The sequence below is a fragment of the Sorex araneus genome, chromosome 6 (genome assembly GCF_027595985.1).
Source record: "Sorex araneus isolate mSorAra2 chromosome 6, mSorAra2.pri, whole genome shotgun sequence".
NCBI lineage: Eukaryota > Metazoa > Chordata > Mammalia > Eulipotyphla > Soricidae > Sorex > Sorex araneus.
In genome coordinates, this window is record NC_073307.1 from 8,645,525 (window position 1) to 8,664,313 (window position 18,789).

Here is an 18,789-nt window from a genome sequence, read left to right on the forward strand (position 1 = left end):
TTCCGTGGCTGCCCTGACCCAACCATCTGCCTTCGTGGGCGGCTGGTGAGTGCATCCTGTTTAGTGGTACTGTTTAAATGGGCACTTTACATTTGTTTTCCGTCACTGTTAAAATTAGTTTAATAATTTAGGAGAAATTGAGAAGGTACTCGTAACAGTCATTTACTGGTAGAATTTCTAAATTAAGGCTAAAAGGGGCTTTCTCTCAACTATCTAATTTGATTCTCTCTCTCTAATGATTCCCCGAAATATTCTAACGAGGCCTGGAAAAGATATTCCATTTTCTTCTAGAAGAGCTCCACTAAAATGGATCCACTGGAAAAAAATCACTAGTATATCATCTATCACTATTAGTAAATTTCACAGTGAATCAATTATTTTAGTCAATCTGATTATTACTGTAAAAGAATCGTGTTTTTTTCACTTCTTAGTTTCAAGGAGAAAATTCAGCTGTGTCAGAATATATATGAGGGTATAAAATTTTTTTCTTCCTTTTTTTTTTTGGGTCACACCCAGCGATGCTCAGGGGTTACTCCTGGCTCTGCACTCAGGAATTACTCCTGGTAGTACTCGGGGTACTATATGGGATGCCGAAGATTGAACTCAGGTCAACCGACTGCAAGGCAAACACCTTACCCACTGTGCTGTCACTCTGGCCCAGGGTATGACATTTTTAATATTATTAATTTGGGGTCACATCTTTCATGATCAAGAAATGATCTCTCTGGCTCCAAACTTTTATGTAATTTAAAAAAAATAGAGTTTTCAAAAAACTAGTCATGACTTTGTGAACACTAGCACTGTGTTTTGATTAACTCCGACCTGTCACATAACTATACTTTTTCTACTCACACTAACATAGGCCTATGAGATTTTTGTAAGCCCTATGTGTGAGTTTTCATGGGAGAAGAAATCTGGCAGATAAAGGTTCTCACCATCATCTGAACACTCGAGCTGGATTTCCTTTTCTGAATTGACCAGTCAAGGAGAAAGGAAAAGAAAAACAAATATGACCGGTTGAAATTTGAGAGCATCAAAGCATGGAGCACAGGGCAAGTCTGTCTTTAAAGGGGAGCTGTAGGTTGACTGGAAGAAATATGTTCTGGAAATATTTCTTCCTATCAAAATCTTAGTGAAAACAAATTTATCCATAGCACCTGTGTGCTCTGCCTCTGTGAACAGCACAGAAAAAACTCAGGAGACTGAAACATTTGGAAAATTTGCAACTCGACAGTTTCCACTGGTGAAACGTGGGGAGAAAGGCAGGCATAAATGATCATCATCGGGATTGGAGTGGAATAAACTGGGAAGAGAGAAGAGAGCACTACAAATTGAGGAAAACAAGCTCGAGGGCATCTTAAGGGAAAACACAAGGTCCACACAGCTCTGGAAACTTCCCCACCACACGCAGACAGGTGGAGCAGAAATGACTGATCTTGAACACAAATGACCAATATGCTGTCTATGTCCGTATTTGCCAAGGGCATGGACCAGCTGATTTTGGGTCAAGTTCAAATATTAGGCTATTAACTATTTCCCAAGAATGGTGAAGTATTCATGAGGAAAGTTTGCATCTGCCATGGGAAGAGAAAGAAAAGGATTAAAAGAATAAAGCACTTTAGAAAATTCTCCGGAAAGACAACAAAGGTAATGCAATGTTCAATCAAAGGTAAATTCCCAGGAAACAAAATCAAAGTTGATAGAAAATAAGCTGTATGATTTTAAGAAAGTCAAAATATTGGGCTGTTATCTGTCTTCAAAAAAGTTCTGATTGTTCAAATTATCCTTCTTGAGCTTCTTTCAAGGCTTATGACAGATATACAGGGGGAGTGACGACCTTGGGAAAACTATATAAGCAGAAGCAGTTCATCATTTGACATTTATTTGCCCAAGCCCAATAATTTAGGATTTTTCAGCCTCTGCATTGCAGCAGACTTCAAGAACATGGCATAACTACTTGGAAAAGCAGTTTTCATAGTTTTCAAGTTACCACGAAAAGTCTAGGGTTTAGAACTCTAGTAAAACTGAGTGAGATATTCAGTTTTATACCAACTCCATATGAAAGTGTTATTTTGTCATGTTTGATATCCATTCCTTAGGGAATATATGCTTATCTTGGGGTACTGAATTTTATACTGGAACTGGCAACATTTATCAGGGACTTAAAAAAAAAAGTAGCAAACACCTAGGACTGAAGAGTTAACTTCTGAACATGATCAAGCATCTGGCGAACTTACCTTTACCCCATCTGGTTTCTTCAGCAGACTCTTCGCTGCTGTAAAATGAGAGTGATACCAGGTTAGTGCATTGTTAGGTCGAAATGGGGTCACCAAATGTTTCCTTCTACCACCTTCGCTGAGTAATGGCTGACATACGCCAAGTTACCAAGGTCACACTGATGAGCGCGAGCTTACAGGACAGTGAAATGCAGTATCACTTTTCTTGGTTTTGCCACATCAAATTTAGAACTAAATTCTTATTTAGTTCGTAGCATGAACTCGAACGCTTGGCCAGTTAAGTCACTGGACCTTTACTTCTCTGTTGGATTCGAAAAGGATACTGGAACTTTAACTGGACTATGCATTTTTAATCCAGAAAGTTGATTTCCATCTTGAGACATCAGCTGACAGATTGGATTACATGTTCATTCACACCAGTGTGGGGTCATGTCAGTTCTGCCACGGAAGTTTGCCTCTTTCGAGGTTTGAAACAAACTCATTGGTGAGAATTTGCTCTGGCTAGAGAGTTTCTTCTTAAGATCAGATTGTTTGATTTTTTTTTTTGCTAAAAGTATCAATAACTATTTAAAATGAAGTGCTATGTTGTTGAATTAGAGCAAATTTTTTCAGTGCTTAGCATCTGGCCCTTACAAAAGAAGCATTGTGCGTTCTTTTATGCTTCAAATGTCAGAGAAGTCCTAGAGTACATGACTTTGTATGAGACCTCATTTTTGCCTTTTACTGAATGTCTTGAATACATGCAAAGGTGAAATAATCCTTTAAAAAATATACTTATGAATGGGGACACACGCAGTGAACAGATTACATAACTGTCCATAACATAACTAGTATGCCAAGAGTAGAACATTCACAAATATGCAGAACAAAGTACACACTTATGCTTCTACTTAATGCTAATTATATAATATCGGCATAGGATGTGGCAACTGAAACGAACACCTAGCTCTAAGAGAATTGAGCACCTAGCTACAATGAACATGTAATTTCCTGACACCAATGGGGGGCATTATTTTGATACCACTTTGGTATCATTTTAAATTTCTTTAAGAGAGACACAAAAGTTAATTTTACTTAGTCTTTAGCATCAAAGCTATTACATTATCGTTAATCAGGATTGTAAGAATAGTGGCCTTAGCTAGAATGGCATTTGCCTGGAGCTCTAAAGCAATGTTAAGTAAATCCTGTGGCAGTTAATAGGTTAGAAAGCGAACTCAGAATAACCAATTGCAAGAGCAAGCAAAGAGAAGACAATGATCTGGGTAAGCAGCGGTCGGGCCTGGGAGATGCAGAAATGCCCTTTTGGTTACTGTTCACCTTACCTCACAAGAAATACATTCCACATAAAGGGAGAAAAGAAAAAAATAAAAACAACTTTATAACCATATAGTTATGGACAAATTACTTTAAAGAGCATGTTTGGCAATGAAACAGAATGAACAAAATACTCAAAACTTAAAATGCCTATCAACTACAAGATGGAGCTGAGTCTAAGGCACTTCAGAGGGTGCTGGAGTGATGGATTAACACGGAAGTTTGCTTGTCATGCTAACACATTCAGAAACGATTTTAAAATTCGCATATTAGTTATGAGTTTTTAGTTTACACAATGATGAAAGGAAGATGAAGTAAACAAACAGCTTCTCTTCATGGGTAAATATTTGAATACTAGCCCGATTTATGCCTAAGAGTGTATTTAACACTTTAGTAGAAGGACACAATCTCAATTCTAGAGGGTTCTATTTAATTTTTTTCAGATTAGTCATTAACAATATATACTATGCAAACCATTCTCTTAGGGGTTCACTAATTGCTGGGCCTTGTGAAATATTCCTTACATAGAGTCTATAGTAGTTAATAGCTAATGAGATGACATTGAACTCACCTAGAAAAATGGCAACTACATAAACTCTTCTCAAAACAGGTAACTTGACAAAGGCAGCACAAAGTTTTATTACACCAAACAGTTTGGACAAAATACATACAGTTGACTAACAGAGCCCCTCAACTGGAAGTATTACTCATGATACTGTTGTTGGTGCTTAATACTCAGGGGAAGCTTTGGGAAACCTCAGGGGGGTTCACAGTATCCAGAACTAAATACAAGGGGAGAGAGACAAAAGGTGACCACTCAATACGACTGGAAACAACAGTGAGAACCCGGCAGAATGCAAACGTAAGCCAAGTGACAGGGTGGCATTTTGGGCCCAGTTGTTCGACTGTTTTGAGCACCAAGCGTCAACTTGTCTGCTGACTATTTCCTCCCTGTCCATGAGACTGGTCAGTGGTTACCAAAAGGGGACATTTAGGAACTGCCCATTGCAATAACCTATCACCTAAGGGGGCTCCAAAAATGCATATGATTTCTGGAAATCCTACACATATCTCATTTGGAGAGTGCCTCTGACAGAAAACGGAGCTTTTGCTTCATTTAGCCCCTGATGCACCAAAAACTTGATCTCAGTCTGGAACCATTTTGAGGAACATCTCTGATGCCAGTTTGTAGCTGGTTTTCTAGACAGTTCCCTGTAAGTTGAGGTACCTTCCCAAGCGGTTATTTCCATAGCCAAGACAGTACTGTACTTTTCAAAGAACTCAGGCCTAAGTATGGGGTTCTTCCCTCACGGTGGTTTATTAAACATTACTGGTTGCTGAAATATCAATGAATGCTAAGCTTTAGGGTGACAGAGCCCAGTTTTCCAAAACTCAGGTGCTCCCCAGCCCTGCGGCATTTGGGAATTCGGGTGAAGCATCAGTCAGCAGCTAATGGCAGCTCCCACCGCGGGGGGAATTCATGACACCCAGTTGACACCCCAGTATAGTGGTTTTACTAGATTCCCCCTCGTCCCCTGCCCCTGATTCTCTAAGACAACTGAACACGGAAGCTAAGAAGCAGAGTTGTTGACACGAGTACCTGAGAAATTCCGGGTAGCCAGCATGGTGGTCAAGATGGCGCCCTGTCAGAGAGACAACACAAAATTAACCTTGGCACCGCAGGCCACTGCGGCAGGGAGTACACAGTCTGGGAGAACAGCTCTCCCCCCACACCTTCTTTCCAATCAGGGAAATCTTGGTCCTTCTGGTTTCCCGAGAGTAGAGGCTTCACGTGTGTGGCCACCTGCCCCCCAGGCCGTTACTCAGCCTCTCATCCTGGAAGCGGAGGCCCTGGACCCCCGTTCCGGTAGGAACCCTCGCTTCCTGGAAGCTGAATTCCAGCCTCTATTTCCCTGGGTCTCAGGACCCAGCCTCAGACTCTAACAGCCTTCCCCACATTTGCTCTCCCGGCAGCCTCAAGTCCCCCATCAATAGCGAATGTCTTACTTTCAGTTTTCTTCGTGCGTTGAATTTCTTCAAGCAGTCCACGGTCTCCTGCCTGTGCATCATGGAAGCCACAGTGGAGCGTTGCTGGAAGAGGAGAAAGAGACGGTGAGGAGAGGAGACGGCAAACAGGCCGAGCCATTCAAAAGTCTGAAGTGGGTGGGAGCTAGGGGACAGCAGGCAGGGCGCTGGCCTGGCATGCGGCCAACCAGGTTCAATCCCAGGCACCCCATACGGTCGCTTTGGGCCCATCAGGAGTATGGCTGGGTATGGCTTCAAAAAAAAATTATAAAAAGTACAATGTCTTATGTGAAAAGATGGTACTGCAAAAATATCTCTGCCATTTGCAAGTTTATGCTGCTATTTGTGCATCTCCACCTATTCTACAAGTTTTATATTTTGGGTAGAGACAATAGACCAGCAGCCAGTCTCAACTTCATCAAATCTTTGTCCCCGGTGTTTGCCCGACAGTGGGCTTGCAGGAACGAGCATCGCTCATGTCTGAGGGGTTGTGTTAAATTTATCATAGGCATGCCCGTCGAAGGGAAAAATGCATGTGCATAGATGTATGGCTCAGAGCCAGTTACAGCTGCCAGCAGCCATATCTATGATGAATTCATGCATCAGGCACAGTAAGTGATCAACATTAAGATAGAACAGCTGTAATGAGAGCGACGCGAATGCGGCCTCTGAACAGCTGACTGGTTCCCGATCAAGGCTCGTTGCAGACCATGCAGGGTCAGGAGCGAGACCCTGACAGTGAAGGGGGGACCACTGCCTCCCACACAGTCGTGCAGTGAGAGGCGGAATCTACCCAGGCTTCCTGGGACGAGGCTGTGGCCTCTGGCTACCGAGAGAACAGAGATGAGCGTTGGCAGCTTCCCCAGTGACCTCTGCTCACCTCTGCTGGGCAGTGCTGCTGGGCTGTTTGGGTCCATCTTTATTGGCCCAAAGTTGATGCTCATTCCTGGAAATTTACTGAAATCTGTACATTTCTATGCCAACTGTCACATTACGGCAGAGCCTGGCAAGCTACCCGTGGCGTATTTGATATGCCAAACACAGTACCAACAAGTCTCACAATGGAGACGTACTGGTGCCTGCTCGAGCAAATCGATGAGCAACGGGATGACAGTGACAGTGACTGTGACTTTTAAAGTAGATTCGATTTCTGATAGTCATTGTCAAAAACCCGATTCTCAGTTTCCTAAACCTATTCTTTTTATAAATTTCTCGATGAGATGGGATGGAACTCTGTGCTCTTTCCTTCTGGGATAGAGTTCATCCGAGAGCTAATTGTTTAGTCTCTGTTTATGGCTAGTAAGTGATAGGATACTCATTCCTTGTGCTAGTACAAGCAATATTTAGTGATCACATTGCTACGTGAAATAGCCTTTATACCTTATAATGGGGGAAGCGGGCTAAATATCTTTAAAAAATACCATTATACTTTAGGGGGAGGTTAACTATCTACAAAAATCGATTCATTTTGAGTTTCGTCTTATTCTGCAAAAGTGATTTCTAATCCACGAAAAAAAATCATTTAGAGCACATAGATCTGGAGCGGTAGCACAGCGGTAGGGCGTTCACCTTTCACTCGGCCGACTCGTGTTCAATTCCTCCGCCCCTCTCGGAGAGCCCGGCAAGCTACTGAGAGTATTGAGCCCGCATGGCAGAGCCTGGCAAGCTACCCGTGGCGTACTGGATATGCCAAACACAGTAACAATAAGTCTCACAATGAGAGACGTTACTGGTGCCCGCTCGAACAAATCGATGAGCAATGGGATGACAGGGACAGTGACAGTAGAGCACATAAATCCTCCCCAAGCTCCTCTGGTCTTTGTAGAGTGACACTTACGCAGATCCACGGGTGCTTAAGTGCCTCCGAGGCTGTGATACGCTTGGCAGGGTTGATGGTCAGCATCTTATTGATGAGGTCTTTGGCTTCAGGAGTCACCGTGTCCCACTCCGGGGATGGAAACTTCCAGAACAAAAATTTAGAAAAGAATTTAAAACACGGATTCTTTCAGTTGGCCAGGGAAGTGGCGAATAAATTTACTATGTTCCTAAATGGCGAATTTTGCCATGAATTACTTTAAGTTAAATTGTGTCTGTGGAGAAATTAATATCCCTCCGTCTTGATACTGATTACCCCCTGAACAGAGGAACTGCATATGATCTATGACAAACACCTTTCCTTTTAGCATTTAGAGAATAAACTGTATTCCAGTTCTCTGAGGGGGATCTTCACTTTGATCCAAAAATGAAGTGTATGCACTCACTCTTCCAAAAAAAAAAAGTGTTTTACGATAAATCCAAAGCTGAAAGCATGTCACATAAAAATATGTCATTATGCTGGGGTGTCAAGGTCCAAAAGAATGCATGATGTACTTTCAGAGTGCACAGACAATAATTGGAAGGTGACAGCTTCAGTCCCCAGTCAGAACCGACCTTTGATTCAGCTGTCTGGAGTGCTGCTGTGAAGGGGAAGCAGAGGGCAAAAGCCTCTGCACCTCACTCATTACCTCAGCGGGTTCACCGGAGCCAAACCCACACAAATAATCCTAACTCTTCTTTGTAATCTTTTGTAGGTAGGTAGATATACAATGGTTCAGCAGAAATTCTATTCTGGATGGGTTGAGAAATAAGTATTTACATCATATGAGTTTCTAAATAACAAACTGAATATTTTCTGAAGATCAGTGAAATGTATTCAGATGGTAAGCTTAAGATACTTGGGTGCAAACCCTTCCTCAGATGAAAGCTTGCACAGAAACTCACTAGTGAGGCAAGATTCAACAGGTCCAAAAACACAGAATGGAACCATGCTCCATTTGACAAATGGATTACTCAGTATTGTTGGTACTGAAATTTAAAATGCAGGGTAGGCATTTTGGAAAAGAGGTCAACAAAACCGGCCATGATCATCGCTACGGCAGTCACCTTTCCATTTCACTGTTTTTAAATGCACCAAGATCAGGGCCAGAGTGATAGTAGAGCAGGTAGGGCATTTGCCTTGCACTTGGCTGACCCAGGTTGTATATCTGGCATCCATATGGTTCCCGGAGTACCGCCAGGAGAAATTCCTGAGTGCAGAGCCAGGAGCAATCCCCGAGCATCGCCAGGTGTTACCCCCAAAGCCAAAAATATATATATGTAAATAAATAAAATGCACTAAGATCTAAATGTTTTGAAAGGCAACATCCTCAGAGAGGCTTCAAACTGTTTTCCTCTCAGTCTTTAGAGAAACTGAGCTAAAAGGAAATGCAAACTGAACCTATGTGCACCGTTTTCTAGTCTTCATCTCCTTTTCCCCTAGAGAGAGGAAAACAGGAAGGGAAATGGTGGAAATGATAACCAAAATAGTAGTGGGGTGGAAAAAAATCTAGTTTTTGGTCAATTCCATAAGTCCAACCCCCCTGAGATAAAGGGATTGGAAGTTTATTACGTACATCGTAAGCTCCAGCCTTGATCTGCTGATAGAGTCTGTGCTGGTCTTCATCCCAGAAGGGTGGGTAGCCCACCAGGAGGATGTAAAGAATGACACCTGGAGAGCGAGACAGAACAATGAACTGTGAGTCGATATTCACACAAAGGAAACTGGAGTGTCCGAAAATCCCGGAGACTGGAGTCAGAGTAGGTGACCGCCCGGTGCAGGGACCAGAGTTCCTGAAAGGCACAGCAGACTCTCAGCTCAGGTCCGGATCCATCTGTCACTCGGGGTCACTTTCTTCCTCCGAGCCCGACTGTTCGTCATGAACTCTTATCTGTGCAGGTTCTGTGTGACTCTGGTGTCTGCAGGTGAGGGGTGGGAAGGCGGAGCATGTTCTTTCTCTCAGCCAATCTTCGGGCCAGCGCTGGCCAGATCGTAAATTAGGCTCTAAGTCACTGGCCCCCAACCACGGCTCCAAGGACTATTCCCAGCGCTCAGCTGTAGATCCACCACCAAGGTTCAAACTGCCAGTGTGTGGGCGGGCACGCAGGACAGGTGCCGGTCCTGCCGGTGTGAGGAGGCTGCAGGGACCTGCTCTCAACCCCAGGGAGCCGAGGAGACGACAGCACTCCTCTCCTCAGTGATCTTGGTCTTTAATCATAGCGTTTTTCATTAAAGCGACACCGTTGGGACACTACAGAAGGGTATTACAGACGAGGGAAAATGAAAAAGAAAATGGCACACACGTTTCTGGGAAATACTTAGAATTTCTTTGTGATACAATTCATCTTCATAAATATTCTTTGCAAATTAGACCTTTAAATGTGTAACTAACTTTTTTTAAAGTCATTCACAGGCTTTAACTTGTGTTCCAATCTTATCCGCAGTTTGCACGTCTCCTGGGAGCTGCTGTTGGCTCCCTGCTCCTCTGTGCAGTGCTCGTCTCCCTAGCCCTGATGCACTGTGTAGCTGCCCACCCAGAGGAAGGTCTGCCATTGCCTGGGCCTCCCCGGGTAGGATTTCTCTTCCTGTGTCCCCATAACCCAGAGAGACCCAGGAGACACGAAGACAGGCACGCCTTTGTCTGCTGTGCCCGAAAGACTTGTAAAAAACGGGCCACTTGGAAGTGCTTCCCAGGCCATCTGATGCCAGGGGTGGAGTCTGGGGCCCTAACAACCTTCTACCTTCTACTCTCAGCCTTCGCTCCCGCCCTGAACACTCCTTCCTCCCGGAGCGGAGCTGGAGGCAGCCCGGGGCTCCCCAGTGCCTCTGCTCTGGCTACCTAGCAGTGTCGCTCCACACCCTGTTAGGAAAGTATCCGGATCCCACCCTGCCTGTGGCCATCCCCCGCACGTTTTCCTGGCTTTCTGTGTTGCAGAGGCGTCCCCGGCTTCCTATCCATCAGTCTTGGTATCATTTATTTATTTATTTGTTTGTCTGCGTTGGGGCCACACCTGGTGGTGCTCAGGACTTACTCCTGGCTCTGTGCTCGGGATAACTCCTGGCGAAGATCAGGAGATGGTAAGCAGCGCTTGGGGATTAAACCCGGGGTGCCTGTATGTAAGGCAAATACACTGTGTCTCCAGCCTAGTCTGGTATCTTTTAGGTCACTGGCACTGAAATGGTTTATAAACAGTAATTTAATCTCCCAGCCTGTCTGCAGGAAAATACAGCTCAAAGGCACTTATTTTTTTTTTGGTGGGGGGGCACACTCAGTGGTACTCTGGACTTACTCCTGGTTCTATGTTCAGGGATCACTCCTGGTGGGCCCAAGGGACCATATGTGGTGCCGGTAATCAAAGGTGGGTCAGTAAGGCAGGCACCCTACCTGCTGTAATATTGCTCCAGCCCTACAAGGCATTTTTAAAGTCCTCTGAACTACTGCCAGGATGAAGCATTTGAAGCAACACTTTCAAAGGCCCAAGAAAACTTTTACATCAAGACAAAGCCATTTCACCACTGTGGAGCCATCAAAAGAAATAGGAAAATATGTAATAAATTTGGCTCCCAGTGGCGTACGATGTTTCTCTCTCATAGTCCACTCCAGTAGACGGAACGTGCTTTCACTTACGATCACGTTCACATCCCCTCTACCTCTCAGATGTGGCAGATGCCCCTGGGTGATGACGCTTCTGGGTCTGGTTCCCAGGGCACAGGCAGGAAAGGAGGCCGCAGCCAAGGCATTGTAGCCAACACCTGGGTTAGGAGCTAAAGAAGAAAACTTGCGGGAAATGGGCACAGTCAGGGTGGAAACTGGATCCTTTCCTGACCGGATGGGGAGTGACACTCTCGGCAGCTGGAGCAGATGCTCTTGGGAGTTCCAGGCTGTCTTCTCACTGCCAGGCTGACACTCTCCTGGCCCTTCTCTGGGTCGGGGGGCTCCCAGGCAGCCAGGCCCCAGGAATCACTGTCAAAGCAGGGAGATTCCCACACTGGCCCTTTCAGAGAAGGCTCTGTACCCCCCAAATCCAAACTTTTAGACAAATTATGGCAAATTATGGCGACATCTTATAGCCTAATTCTCCTTCTGGGAGAACCAGCAGGCTACTGAAAGTTTCCTGCCCACATGGGAGAGCCTTGCAAACTCCCCGTGGTGTATTCGTATACCAAAACCAGTAACAATGCTGGGCCTCACTTCCCTGACCCTGAAAGAGCCTCCAATGTGTCATCCTTGGGAAGGATGGGTAAGGAGAGGCTTCTAAAATCTCAGGGCTAGGACGAATGGAGACGTTACTGAGACCGCTCGAGAGATTTGATAATCAATGGGATGATGATGATGATGATGATGATGATGATGATGATGATGATGATGATACAGCATAAGTGTTGGAGATTCTAAACTATCACATTTCATTGCAGTCATTACAGATTTTCTGTTAATTACTGTTCTGTGGACTTAACACAATAGATTCTTTTCTTTCTGTTACTACAAAATACTCATGGATAGTCTTATACTTCTGCCCCACCTCTTCTCTCTCTCACTGTATATATATATATATATATATATATATATATACACACACACACATATATATATATATATATATATATATATATATATATATCCCCTCTCTCTCTGTCTTACATGCAGAATATGTGCTCTACCATTGAGCTACATCAGTGGCCCCTCAACTTTCCCAGGTCCATATTTATGACCAAGCATTTCTTGGAGGCATCCTGGTTCCTTGCAGTGTAAACAGCATGCAGAGATGGTGACTGGGGTTTCTGTAGGAGTTCTGTGTGGGAAGCAAGAATTTCTTGAAGAAATAAATGGAAAAACAAAGAGAGAGAAATGAAGGGTGATGCATGAGGGAGACACAGAATCTGCACACTGAAAGAGGCTTAAGAGACTGAACTCATCTTACATCTACCATGTAAGATGAGACCAAGGAGTAAAAATTACTTGCCATCTAGTGATTTTAAGCAGCTGTCATTAAAAATTTTAATAGGGGGCTGAAGAGGTAGTGCAGTGGGTAAGGCACTTGCCTTGCATGTGACTGAACTGAATTTGATCTCAGGCTCCTGATATGGTCTCCTGCGTTTCAACAGGATTGATCCCTTCCATCCTTAAAACGAAATATAACACAACCAGCAGTGTTCTGGGGTCTGGGGTGCCTGGAACAGCATTATGGTTTCGGGGGCTCACTAGAGCGAGACCAGCAGTGTTCAAGAGTCTTGTGGTACCAGGAATCAAACTCGGGACCTCACATATGTGAGGCATGTGCTCTACGACTTGAGCTATTTCCCTGATCCTTGTTAGGGTATAAAAAGAGCCCTAGACATAAACATAAATTGTCAATGTATTGCTAAGACATTTGGATTTAACCAAAACAATTTGAGCATGGAGAAATGAGTAGATGAACTAAGATTACCCTTCCATTCATTATGCAATCATCTGTACTTGGATATGTTTGGAATTCTGCATAGCAGAGTTAAAAAAAAACCCCACAACTATCCTAGCACTCAGTTCCATGTAACATTTACAAATGGAAGCTAAACCTAGTTTTCATTATCTATGTATATATTTGTGCTTGAGAGATGCTAGAGATGTTTGATTAATGAGCTGAGAAGCACTGAATCCTGGTGAGGCGGAGAGACTACATTATCAAGAACATCCAAAATTGGTTAAAAGTTAAAGTCATAAAATTATAGTTTCAATCATCATATAAAAGATTAAAACATCCTAAAGGCTGTTCTATGAAAGGAGAGGGAGATGTAAAGTTGAAAAAAAAAACTCTGAGAAATCAGTGGGAAGTCAATGGAACAATCTCACAAGACACCCATTAAGACTTTACTAAGTTGTAAAGGACATAGGATGGGTTTTTCTAAAATACTTCAGAATTGAGAAAAGTATGATTAACTCCAGGATGTAAAAGTGGCTCTTCATCTTCTTATAAGAGCAAAGTGTTCAATGAACACGCTGTGATGTAGAAGGCCAATTGGTAGAACTAAGATCCTGAGGTTCAAGGGCCAGCAAGATAAGAAGTTATTTTTCAAAATATGCACGTACTGTGGGATGAAAGAACATGTAAGCGGGTATTCCTGTATTAGATGGGTACCAGCTACGAATGCCTAAGTCAGCAGTGCCTGGGGAGGGACAGGAGGAAGAACGTCTATAGCTGCTATATAAGAACAAGGCAACTTGGGCCAGAAAGATGGCACAGGACAGAAGGCACAGTCTTGGTTCGATCCCTGGTACAGTACTGTATCATCCTGTGAGCACCATCAGGAGTAATGCCAGAGTCAGCCCTGAGCGCCGCCAGGCGTGGCCCCAAAACCAAACACAAGAAAAGCAAAGCCACTTGTTACTAGCTCTTTTGGTTATTTTCGCAAGCCAGAAGTGGCTAGGTTTTCGATAAATCTCTGAGCAATATCAAGATGAGTGCCAATGTCCCCGCAAATGAAAGGTTCCAGGCGCCTTGCCCCGAGGTCTCCGCTCTATCCTGCGAGGACTCAACATCTGCTGATCCCAGGGATTTGCGGCTGGATAGTGGAATCTGCTCTGCTCTGGCATGTGCTCGGACTGCCTGGACCTGGCAAATATTTAAAAAAGCAGATTCCTTGGGGCTGGAGCAATAGCACAGCGGGTAGGGCGCTTGCCTTGCATGTGGCCGACCCCGGTTCAAATCCCAGCATCCCATATGGTCCCCCGAGCACCGCCAGGAGTAATTCCTGAGTTTGCGAGCCAGGAGTAACCCCTGTGCATTGCTGGGTGTGACCCAAAAACAAACAAACAAAAAAAGCAGATTCCTTAACCTGCACCAGCCATGGAATCTGTGGTTCTCGGGTGGGTCCCAGAGAGTTCCATTTCTGACAAGCATTCGGGTCACGGAAGCAAATGGTGACTTGTCACCTGAAAAGCATCAAACCTAATACCTGACCTAATTCATTCCATTCTATCCCAGGAATGGCTGATTAAACCAGTCAGCCTGAAATTACCTGGTCAACACGAGTGAGGTGACCTGCTTGATGGATTTCCTGTGTCCCTTAATGAAAGGGGACATGCCACAAATCACCCGTTCCTGAAGCATCACTCCCCCAGCCCAGGCTGCTCTTTGGAGCAAAAAAGCTTTTCTTTTTTTGCTAGCTGGGATGTTGTCCCACTGATCTTTAAGATCTTTAACACTGCCGAAGTTTTGAGTTGGCTTATCTGCTTCCATGTATTTCTTTGTATACATTCAAGTTACAGAAGGAATGTGTGTACCAAGTCAGCAGTTTGGTGATTCTGGTCGGCAACACTTGCTTGCCCCATGAGAGAACCGAGGACACGGGTTATGTGCAGGCACATGAGAGAAAGCCATCAAAAGCAGGGGCAGAACACAGAGCTGTGTCTTTACTTTACCGCTGTCTATTATTTACTTCCCAGTAACGGCTCCACTGCCCTCTGAGACGTGACTAAGGTCCAGACTGTATTCTGCACAAGCCCACAAGAGTATGGAATGGCATTTAAGTATGTGAAACATCAGGGGCGCAGATAATTCCGTATTTGAAAAAAGATAACGGATAGGCTTCTTTCTCCCATGTTTCGCTCTGGTCTGTGTCAACTGCCAAAAAAGACGCAGCCAATGTCGGTTGCGTCAGCTCGACATCCCCAGGAGAGCAGCTCCTGTTCTTGCTAAGTGGCTTGTTCTGTGTTTCTTTTGTAATCTGGGTAGCCTCATTTCGTACAGCACGAGCCCTGGTCTGGCCCCGGGAAGAAGTAATTATGAATTTGGCAGGCGCGGGGGGTGGGGAATGTACCGGGAAAAAGAGAATCTCCTGAGATGCTGAGATGTGGCATGACCTGAGAGACATCAAGGAATATGCCGGTGACTTGGGTGGTCTCATGCAACGGGAAGGGGAGACAGAGGTGCCGCCGGATTGAGGAGTGAGCTGGATCTCCCGTTCACATCACCCAGTGGAAGGACAGAGTGTAAGACGGAATGAGAAAGCTTCGAACCCAGAGCAACAAGCAAGCCCGTTCACAATTGCAGGGACTCGGTTAGGCTGGGCCCAGTGCTGGCCACCTTCTACCCCGAGGCCCCATTCAGACACCTCAGGGTTGCTGTGACCTTGCGGGGGTGGGAGGGAGGGTGCGCATTTGCAGGTGAGCTGTGAGGTGCGGGGGCACTGGCAGGCACACGAGGAGGGGCTGCACAGGCTCCAAAGGAAAGGAGCGCTGGAGCCAGCCCCTGCTCTGAGGGGCCACAGCGCCTCACAAAGGGACTGGATGGAGTGAGGGAAGCAAACTCCCAAGGAAGCGAAGGTTCTCCTGTCTGTGGCAAAACTGAGGTGCCCCAGTGGGTTGAAGCTTCTGGAACATCATCCATGGGAGATGAGTGTGGGTACACAAACATTTGTGTGCATGCACACAGTTATTTAGTACCTGTTAAATAACTGTGCCTGTGCCTTTATAGATCTGCAAATCCAACACCTTGGCTTTGAGGTTTCCGTCTCCTACTCAGGCACAGAGTGGGAGGATGTTGGAAACTCAGACAAGAAGAGGGAAATAGGTCGTTCCCCTCGGCCTAGGAAGTCAGACTTTCTGCCCTCTAAGTCACCTCACGCTCTGCAAACGGAAATCCTACTTCAAGCCAAGCCCCGCCAAAGGTCTGTCGCACAAACTGTTTTATGCCAAAGCATTCAAACAGAAAAATCCAGAAACTGCTGCGAACTCCAGTTTACCGAAGTCACGTTCAAGTGGAGCATGTGTTTGGTGAGCCTAAGGCACCGGCGTGTCAGAGTATTAAACACGCAGCCGCCTGCGTTCCGCTCCAACCCGCGGCGGCTGATGGCCTTCTCTCGGTGGGGGGAAGGGCGAGGAACACTGCCCCAAGTCCAAGATTTTCGTCATTGAATCTACGCACGGGCAGGAAAGAATTCTTTGCATAAAACCCTCGTGGTTTGGTTTCTTGTTTAAAGTTCTGGCATTCTTGGGAGCTAATAAAATTGATCTATTGTGGGGTGGAAATGATTTAGTGAGAGCCAAATGAGTAGTTTATCTAAACAGCCCAAGTGAATGAAGCAGGATTCAGGAGCGGCAAAGCTGGCCCCTCGCAAAGCCTTTTGTAGAATAAACACGTGCAAGGAGAGAAGGAGATCATGAACAGAGTGTGGAGTCGGGGGCCTGGTGGCAGGGCCAGGAAGCACAGTGGGTGGAGCTGATGGTTCTAGGGCTACTGCCGAGTCATCTGTGGAAACAGGTCAAGTCTGTCTCACGCCTTCTGTGCGAATGCTTCCAGGTCCAGCTCAGCTGTTATCTAGAAACTTCATCTGTACAGAAATATTCCTGATAATAGATAACTAACACTGATGCACGAAGGTACAAACCGCTCAGGGGCCGAGGAGATGGCCGGAGGCTGGATGGAATATATACTCTGAATGTGAGACTTGTGGGTTCCACCCCAGCACCCTGAGAATAGCCCCACAACTGGGCCGAGACCCCCAAGCACCCCCACATAAGGCACCCCAAACCAAACCGGACCCGCTTGGCAGGGTTTTGTAAGTCCAACTGTTGTCTCTGTCCTTTAAGAGGAAGCTCAGACCCAGAGGCCGCGTCACTTGGGTTTTGTCAGGGAGCGGGTGAGGATGTGTCCCGACTGGACAGACCGTCTCCCACCAATGGGAGGGAAGGGGCTGGCGGAGGCATGGGGGACGGCTAGCCTCGGCCCCTCCAACCTTTCAAAAGGCCAAGAGTTGTTTTTTTTTTCTTTTTGGGTCACATCCGGCGATACTGAGGGGTTACTCCTGGCTCCGCACTCAGGAATCACCCCTGGCAGTGCTCAGGGGACCACATGTGATGCTGGGATTCGAACCTGGGTCGGTCGCATGCAAGGCAAATGCCCTACCCGCTGTGCTATTCCTCCAGCCCGAGGCCGAGAGTGGTTTACACTGAACACACGCCACATTAGAAGGTGTCTTCACCACAAGCTCCGTGTGTGATGGTCACACAGGTATACCTGCTGATAGGTCCCCATCTTAAAGGCAAACAAAACACCCCTCATCCTGGGGAGACAGCAGCAGAGCCATGGACCCGAGGAAGCAATGTAAACACACACCCACCACCCGAGATGGTCACCCAGGCAAGAGCCACGGAGAGCCTGGAGGCGGCCGACTTCAGGGGACAGGGTGTCCACGGGACCCAGAGATACAGCCTGGGACAAGCCCCTCCACGGAGCACTGGGGTCCCCCGTGCCGTCAAATCAAACACTCCTCTTCTGAACCGGCTCTGGCGTTCAACGCGCCACCACCAGCTCCTTGCAGGGCCGTGGCCTGCCACGGAACAAAACCCAGCTGAAACCCAAGAGACTTCAAGCCACAGAGCACCACCTCCGCTCTGGAGCCCCCAGGGCGGGAGTGTCTCAAGCCCCCCGACGAGGAGAGGAGAGGGAGGCAGAGTGCCCCCCCCCCCGGCTTCCGGCTCCACCCCGTCTTCCCGTCTTGCGTGTCTGAGCTCCCTGCGTGAACGTGGAAGTCCTTACCGCATGCCCACATGTCCACGGGCTTCCCGTACGGGTCTTTGCGTAAGACTTCGGGAGAAAGATATCCAGGGGTGCCGGCGAAACCTAGGGGGAAGCAGACGGCTGGGTCAGCACGGCAGGAACATGACAGCGATGACGCCGACGAGGAGCGGGCAGAGGGGCGCCGGGGCGGTGGGGAGATGCTGTGGCCAGGGCTGGCCACAGGGGACCCAGGAGTGAGGCGGCTGCAGCATCCTACTCACCAGGGCACCGTCAGCAACGAGCTGTCCCACCCTGCACCTTCTGGAAAGGTCCCTGCAGAGCACCCAGGGCGGGACCCTTGGCTCACGAGAATGAGGGGGGACCCCCGCTCTGTGTGACACTCGGTCACTGCCACCACCACCAAGGACAAGAAGGGAAGAGGGAGCTGGGGGGAGCTTTCTGATTTATATGCTTGTTGTGCTTTTTTGGGGGGGTCACACCTGGCGATCCTCTGGGGTTATTCCTGGCTCTGCACTTAGGAATCATTCCCAGCAGTGCTCGGGGGAAAGCTTTTGAATTTGCCCACCAAATTCCTTCCCTTTCCGTAGTGGAGGCCGATGCTGGGCCGTAGAGGCCTTAGCTAAAGCTGAGTGGGGGCCGGGGAGGGGCTCGGCTCACTCGTCTTACACAGGGGAGTCCCCGGGTTCCAAAAGAAAACTGGACCCTGGGCAAGGACAGGAATGTGACAACCGCCGGGAGGACACCTTGGCATATTATTATTATCATTTAATTTAGTATGGGGGCCACATCCGGCAGTGCTCAGAGCTTACTCCTGGCTCTGTACTTAGGGTCCACTCCTGGCGGTGCTGGGGGGCCATAT

The 18,789-nt window shown here is 46.6% G+C and overlaps 1 protein-coding gene across 16 annotated transcripts in view; it reads right to left on the reverse strand.

Annotated features, from left to right (window-relative positions):
• CAMK2D (calcium/calmodulin dependent protein kinase II delta) overlaps window positions 1-18,789 on the reverse strand; it is a 251,290-nt gene that overhangs the window by 37,209 nt on the left and 195,292 nt on the right. For 5 of the 16 annotated variants that reach the window (XM_055144158.1, XM_055144153.1, XM_055144151.1 and 2 more), the window contains exons 8-13: window positions 17,949-18,032; window positions 9,008-9,102; window positions 7,414-7,536; window positions 5,559-5,642; window positions 5,152-5,194; window positions 2,238-2,272 (exon numbers count right to left, since the gene is read on the reverse strand). In XM_055144158.1, the coding sequence (XP_055000133.1) occupies window positions 2,238-2,272; window positions 5,152-5,194; window positions 5,559-5,642; window positions 7,414-7,536; window positions 9,008-9,102; window positions 17,949-18,032 (464 nt within the window). Of the gene's footprint in view, window positions 1-935; window positions 969-2,237; window positions 2,276-5,151; window positions 5,195-5,558; window positions 5,643-7,413; window positions 7,537-9,007; window positions 9,103-17,948; window positions 18,033-18,789 lie in introns of all 16 variants that reach the window. The other 11 variants (XM_004612713.2, XM_055144152.1, XM_055144150.1 and 8 more) reach the window with 3 other exon arrangements.